Here is a 7557-nt window from a genome sequence, read left to right on the forward strand (position 1 = left end):
CTTGCCTCTGAGGCAGCGTCATAGCGCAATTCTCGCATGGGAGCAGGGGGTTTCGTCACATTATCGTCGTATGTTCTCCGGAAATTGCTCGATTCGCGACGTGGTGCCGGCTGCTCGGACACTCTTCGCGGGCTTTCAGGCGGGGTCTCGATGGCTGACGTGGACGGGCGAGAGGTGGTATTGGCGGCAGGTGACGAGGCGTTGCGTAGTAGCGCTGCTCGGGATATTTGGGCTTCTTGTTCTGACATGGAGAGAGAAGAATTCCGGTGACCATGCATGTTCATCTTGCGCATCGCATCTGCGATGGCTGCCGTGGCTTGTCCAACAGAGCTCGGCACGGAGGTGGGGGCGCTCGTGGGTGGTCGGTCTTGGAGTTCGGCCTCGTCAAAGCATGTTGAGCAAGGGGCTGGCAGGCCTTCGGTGACCATCAACGGGGTGGGCCCGTGGAGGTCGCAATAGTGAGCTAGACATAGCTGGAGGCCAGAAGTTAGCACTGGCGGAGTAGTGGGTGGCTGCCTCTCGTCTCGGTGTTGCGTTTGGTGTTGGGGGTGTTGGTGGTGCGGGCGCATAGTGTCTGCTTCGGAAGTACCTGGCAGAGCCAAGGTGTGTTCGAAGGATGGGACTCGCATGACGAAAGAGAATGATGCGTCTAGAGCATCGAGAGGGCGCGCGGGAGATCAGGGAAGATATGGAGAGGAGCAGAGGCAAGAGCCGACTCAGAGAGCCATGACGGATGATACCCGCAAACAGGGCCCCAAAGAGACGACAGGGGCATCTGGAACAACGTCTGGATTTTTTTTGACCCTCGCTCGTCTCGATACTCCTACCCGACTTCTTTGCACACTCCTGCTCTTAATGCTCCGACGGGATGACGGGACGGGGGGTGTTTGGAGTAGGGGGAGGGAGGTGCCAGTGCTGGGTTCCGACAGGGAAGAGGATAGGAGAGGGCCGGGAGGTTGCATGTACCACGGGCGCAGTGACATGTTGCCAGCAGTACACGGTGGTATCCCCGGACGAGGTTCCCTTGCGGATGAGTCGGGCAGACCCCAGACGTTTGAGTGTGGACCGGTTGCCCATCAGGGAGGGAAATGATAACGTGGTCGGCGGCCATGTCGTCAGGCGCTGGCCTGTCTGGCTGGCCGTCTGTCTTGGGCTGTCTGGGCTGGATGCCTGCCTGTTCACTGGGCCCTGGGTGGCCATCCGTTCAAGACACTGGTCGGGATGGCCACATGGGAACAGCGGTGTAGGCGGTGAGGCGGCGCCTCATTGGAGGGGGTGTAGAGAAGCCCAATCAATAAGGGACGGGCGTGTTCGAGATTGGCGGGGGACTCGGGATGTTCTAGCGAGGCGAATGACAGGTGCGCAGATTGTCATTGCGACAGGAGGTTGGCAGGCAGGCAGGCAGGCAGGGAGACGGTAGGTGCAGAAGCAGACGCACAACGCACATGCGGAACGCCGACGACGAAAGGGCCATCAAGGCCATGATGGAGGGGGCGCGGACTCACTATCGATGTCATGACGTATGGAAGCCGCGGGAATGCTGTCTTATCGGGAATCTAGAACTGGCCCAGGGTGTTGTTGGCTGGCGTCGGGCAGGCAATCGGACAGGGCGAGGCAATCAAGTAATCAAATGGACGGAGGGGTGGGCGCGTTGCGGCTTGATGATCGCCCGCAAAAAGAAGCAAATATAGAAGAGGGGCAGCCAGTGAGCGAGACGGCGCGTCCTGCGAGCTGTGCTTGTGTGTTTTGTGTGACGGATGGGTGGGTGCTGGGTGTGTAGGATGTAAGTTTTTGGAAGGTCTGGTCTCTCTCTCGTGTTTCGCCGAGGCGGCGGTGCGGCGGTGCGGCAGGGCGGGGTGTGAGACGAAGGACGACGGTCGACGGTCGACGGTCAACGGTCAACGAGGGGGCCCAGGGTCAAGCATATGTGAGGCAGATCGTCGGAGGGTCGTTACCCAGAGAAGGAGGAGGAGAAGGACGAGTGACAAAAAGGAAACAAGATGAGGAGGGGAAGCGAAGGTAGAGGATGGAGAGAGGGTCGAATGAGGGGCAGGGGACAAGAGCAATTGCGGCAAGTCGAGTGCTGTTTGTTCCTTCCTGGTGGGAGCAGGCGCGGGCGGGCAATAGAGGGAAAGTAATCCCAGGTCACGGCTCGTAAGCAGCAAAGAACGGAAGGAGGGAATGGGAAGCTAAGGTTCAGGCACATGTGGTTGTGGATGCGAATGTGGATGCGGATGCGGAGCAGCAGGTGCAGTACAAGCAGGTGATGATGATGATGTGGAGGGGGCGCCCGGCAGCGGCAGTGGCACTAACAGTCACACTGACACTGACAGCGACACCAACAGCGACGTGTACCCGTAGGGTGAGGCAAGACATATACAGTGTGTACCTGCCTGGTCCTATCCCGGCCGATTCCACTTGGTTCCGCGACTAGGGGGCCCGGGTCTCTCCTGCCCCCCGGAAAGGGACGCAACGAAAACGAGACCGTGGGGGAATTGGATGGCAAGAACAGCCCGCGAACGGAGCCAGACACCCAACCAAGGAAATCACGACACCTAGTGATGAGCTTGTGATGAGCTTATTAGGCATCTGAGATTCATCGGAGCCTTCGCACTTCGGTACCCTGTTGAATTGAGCCCACGAGCCCGACAACCCGAACCCCCCTGCCCAGACTCGAACTAGCAACGGTGCCGCGCTGTCTTCTTTCGCAAGCGTTCCGATGTCCTTGTACCGTCTCCACCAGAAACCTCGCCCTACGCAGTACATCGCCCTACGCATGCTTTGCGAGTCGTGCCCAGGCACCCAAACAGCCCCAACATCCCAGCAGCCCCCCAACACCCGTCTCAATACCGGACAGGTACAATAGATGGCGCCAATAATCATGGCTGGATTCCTGCATGCTAGTGTCCGAGCCAGCATGGAACGAGAAAGCCGCTCGTAGGAGACTGGTTTGCATCGCGTAATAATCCGCTGAGCGACAGCTGGAGGGGCGCTGCTAGGGTCGCTGCTAGGCTCACAGATCGATGGCGCCGGACAGCCCGTGAAGGGTCCGGCGACGGCGGGCTCAGTCCGCTCGGTCAAACATGTCAGGGTCCAGGGCGTCTGTCTGTTTTGTTGTTCCAGTCGCTGACACCCTGTTCACGATCTTTCTCTTTCAGGCTCCACCGTGATACTATTGCGCAGGAGAAAATGCTCAGTGACACACGATGGCTTCATCGCCTTCTAGGCTTCAGCATCGAGGGCATGCGCGTCGGTCGCTGAACGATTGACTCGTTAGGACCCAACTACCCGGGCTTCCTCCCTGTGGCCAGGCCTGTCTATGGGCCTTTTACTCTGTCAGTTGTCAGGCAGGACAAGAACACGGAGCCTAGGTGAGCATAGATGATGACCCGAGATCCCAACCAAAAATCCTCCCCTGATCGTCGCGGGGTTTCCCTATCCCTGCCCGCTGACTGGTGCCGCCAAGCAGGTCGCTGGTGCTCGCTCGTTCGTCGGCCCACCCATTCCAGAATGCTTCTAACCTTCCATTTCGCGGTCCCCACGCCGAGGGAGCCACATCCTCTCCTCTTCCTGCACACGCACGCCCTGCGGCCCGGGCTCTGGCCGGAGCTGGGGTACAGGGGGGCTAGAACCCCAGTCGAAGCCCAGGCACGCCATCAATTTGGTACTTTGCGCCGCTTTTTAGTCTTTGGGACCGCTTAGCAACGTCTCCCGCAATGGCTGCATCGAATTCTACGGCTTAGTTACCACACTCAGCTCCACTACGGAACAGATGCTGTGGGCTTGAGGCAATGATGCCGCAAGGTCAGCCCCCGTTTTGAACTCGATGGATGCGACAACCTCGCCCACTGAGCTGACCCGATGGGTGACTGGAAAAGAAGTGTACCACTTTGCGCGTTTCCTAGAGAAGGCTGATAGACTTGATATGTGCTCCTCACTCGGGCATGAGGGAAGGAACCTCACTCGGGCATGAGGGAAGGAAAGTACTTCGCTTTGTGCGTATGCTAACGACGCCCATGTTACATAAGTCAGGCTACTAAATTGGCCCTGCGTTTCTGCCAGGTCGCATGAAACCTCTGGATTCCTACCAACACCACCTGCCACGCTTTTAGATGAGGCAGCCTGGACTTTCGGCATGTGAAACTATCCAGACCGAATTGCACTTTTCACTGTTCCTTGGGTAGACGAAGGACAGATGTGAGGTGTTGGTGCGTCCACGGCACTGCTGATAACGCTGATCCGGACCTGTTCGATCGCCGCCTGGTATTGGCCACTGGCTTTCGGCCGAGTGGCCATGAGCTAGTCGGTTGAGCCGTCAGTCTCTCGCATCCACGGATCTTGAAGACGAATATGTCCCGTGCTCATGGAATCAGCAGGGTCAAACTTGTCGAAAATTCGAGAAATGCGAAGATTGGGTGAAGTATGAATGGTTTTCCGTAACATCAACTATATCTGAAAAGGTCCTGCTTACGAAGCTGACCCTCCTCTGGACTTGCTACGGCGAATGCGTGAGTGCTACATGGGCAATTCCTCTGTGCACCCGTGCTGACGGGGATTGTAGTGTGCGAAGTCAAGTCCCAGTGGTTAGCGGAGCAAGAAGCAGCTTCTCAAGAGAGCGTCCCACGCCGACAAGCTCCTCATCCAACACTTTCGTCAATGCCAGAGGGTGGAGAATTGACTGGAAGAAGATCTTGGATCATGGTTCTAGTATGATGCGTAGGCCGTGCAAAATCATGATACTGCTCTGGCTTACATGTCAAATCTGGTTCTCTCACAAATCATCGTGCTGCTCACCCCGCGAAATGACAAGATGGCAGTCACCGATGCCACGAGAGACAGCGTGGCCGTTCGAGAGAGCACATATGTTGGTGTAGCGGTGGCCTCCCAGCCGTTTGGAACGCCAGGACGCCGAAGTGCATGAAAACAACACCATCTCCTATCGCCGGGACCTCGTTCAGCGGCAAGCACGCTAGGCTGCGTGTGGGCATGGAATCGTCCCCGTGGGACCCCTGGTCTCTCGGTACCCATCATCCACCGCATCAGGTCAGACCCAAATCGTCTCTTTCATCTCCTGCCAATTTACCATCCACGACTCGAACGAATGCGACACGAAGATCGCCGGGTAGTCAGTATTGGCTGCTAGGTACCTCGTCCGCTAGGGCCAAGGATACGGGATCTTTTGCTGCAGCAAGCTGCCTTCACCGCCAAACGAGGAATGCCTTCTTCTGGCCTGTTCGGGTGGAAACCACCCGGCGTGTCATGGAACAAGGTAGTTGACTCCATCATTGCCATCATCGCATCGTCACGCACCGACGGATGTTCGACTTGACTAGCTGCGGCAGTCCCCTCAACCGAGACTTGTTTATGGCTCTCTCAACCTGCTCAATGACACTAGGGGAGCGTCCCCGGTCTTGGTCTTGGGGAGACCTGAGACACAAATGGAAGCCATGAGTCGGCATTTGCGAGATGAGACGAGTGATGAGCTGTTCAGTCATGAATGATTTCCACCCCTTTGCCGCCGCCGACTCCAGAGAATCCGCTGTCGACGGCAGGGTGATGCAGAGCTGACGGCATGCCACGGATAGCTCTATCGCTGATGCAACCGCGTCACCAAGTCAGTTAGTACCCGACCTGATGTCGGGCATATTCGGGTACCAGCGAGATAAAAGGCGTCCGCCAGGGTCAACCACCTAGGTACCAGGACATCACGCACTTGGCATCCGACGACACTTTTTGCAACAGCAGACCGGTGGCCCGAAGCGAGGACCGGTCTACAACCCAGGTGCACATGGCACCGTTGCAGCCACTGGCCAGAGACGCATCCGCTGGGCCGATATTCCAGCGCCATCGCTGTCCGACCAGGCCTGCCACAAATCAGCCAGCCCATGCGCCCATCCTCTAGGCTTCAAGTTCGAGACGGCCTGTCGTCTCATCTCGCTCCGCGGTCACCGCAAACTCACACCTCCACATTTCGCCTCTTCCCAGCAGTGCGCGCCGCCATGCAGTGACGCTGCAGTGTGACCTTGGGCTCGGCTTTTATCAATCATCTTCACGTGTATAGGCTTGCCTTTCGCCTTTCACATGCCCTCCCGTGTTAAGGAGTAGAATGGGCCGAGTATCACCTGGCACTCTGCTCAAGCACGCCGTGCTAATCGGTCCGTGGCGGGCGAGATTGACCGAAATCACTCCCAGCGCCCTGTCCATCACGACGTATTCCCCTGCAGTAGTCGCTGGCCACCGCTGGCCTGAAGCATGGTTGAGAGCGTGCCCCGATACGAGAGAGAGCAGCGTGGGCCCGGCACCTGAGAGACCAGCCAGGCGTCGCAGCGGCGGACAAGATTTCATCACAGGCAGACCAAAGAAAAACGGTTGAGACTGAAAACCTGCGCGGCCTCAAAACTTTCCCATTCGAGCCTCCGGCCATTCTCTCGCCGTGCCCAGACGCGACCATGTGCTGCGCGAAGTGTGTGTATGTGCGAGTGCGCTGCGAAGCATGCCACACATGCAAGCCCGACAGCCGTTCGTCCCATGTCCCCTTGTTTCGTGCCCTGGAGCGGGCGAGAGCCAACCTCGCGACCACTAGCTAGGCAGAACGCGATTCTTCTCCGCATCATCGACACACCCCTGCCAGGGCCAGGACCGACATGCACTGCACCTCACATGCATCGAGAGAGGGAAAAAAAAAAGTTTCGCTTGCACTGTTGCTGCTGCAAGGCATCCGAGCCTCGTCACCCGGTATCGGCTGCAACGCAAGACCCCTGAGACGTCATAACAGCAGAGCATCAGCGTCTTTTCTGTCACCGTCCCTCCCCCCCCCCCTGACGCCATCTCGACTTTAGCCGCGCAGCCCAGTTGCCCACCGGGCGGCCGATGGCCGGACGTACGCCGTGTGTGCTTCGTCCCTCGTCCGGGTCTCCCCATTCTTTCATTTTTTCCCCTCCCACCGGACAATCTGATGCCGTCCGTCTCACCCTGGCACGCGGACGAGGACCCTGTACATGGACTTGAGACTGTAGCTCTCGCTTCACGTGTGCATGGCCAAGTGCGCCATCACCAGGGATCCCAGCCGGTCATCAGACGGGCCGAAGAACGTGAAAGGCGGACGGGATGGCTGGATGGCTGGATGGTGTTCCAACTGGACTGAGCTGCCTGTTGCCGCCTCGCCAAACAACCGTGATGCCATGACCATGAAGACAGACGCCACCCCCGGCTCAAATCACTTCTCGCCTATTCGGCTCTGCATCAACCACTACCGGCGATCGACACGTGCAAAGTCACCCGCGTCGACGCCCAAGTACCTCCGTGGTATCAACTTGTCATTGCAGGGAGCGTGGTTAAACCATGTGTTATTCCTTCCGCTGTGATCTGTATGCAAGTCCGGTTCCCGTGCCAAGTTCAAACGTTCAGACCACTGCCACCACCCCATGGGACAGGGCAAAAAAGCTCAGCTCACCCTTGCCCGAAGGGGGGTAGGATGCCCTTCCTATCAAAACCCACCGCCGCCTATATTGCTGGACATTGTTATGTCATGATGCTTCACACCCCTGAAAGATTATA

General features: G+C 57.9%; 1 protein-coding gene across 1 annotated transcript in view; it reads right to left on the bottom strand.

The window, feature by feature from the left end:
* Positions 1 to 569, bottom strand: part of VDBG_03630 (conserved hypothetical protein) — a gene marked incomplete at both ends in the record, with an annotated part of 1100 nt that extends 531 nt beyond the window's left edge. The window contains one exon of the mRNA XM_003005631.1: positions 60 to 569. Within this exon, the coding sequence (XP_003005677.1) occupies positions 60 to 569 (510 nt within the window). The remainder of the gene's footprint in view (positions 1 to 59) is intronic.
* Positions 570 to 7557: the final 6988 nt, after the last annotated feature.

This window comes from Verticillium alfalfae, genomic scaffold, assembly GCF_000150825.1.
Source record: "Verticillium alfalfae VaMs.102 supercont1.4 genomic scaffold, whole genome shotgun sequence".
In the NCBI taxonomy this organism is placed as follows: domain Eukaryota; kingdom Fungi; phylum Ascomycota; class Sordariomycetes; order Glomerellales; family Plectosphaerellaceae; genus Verticillium; species Verticillium alfalfae.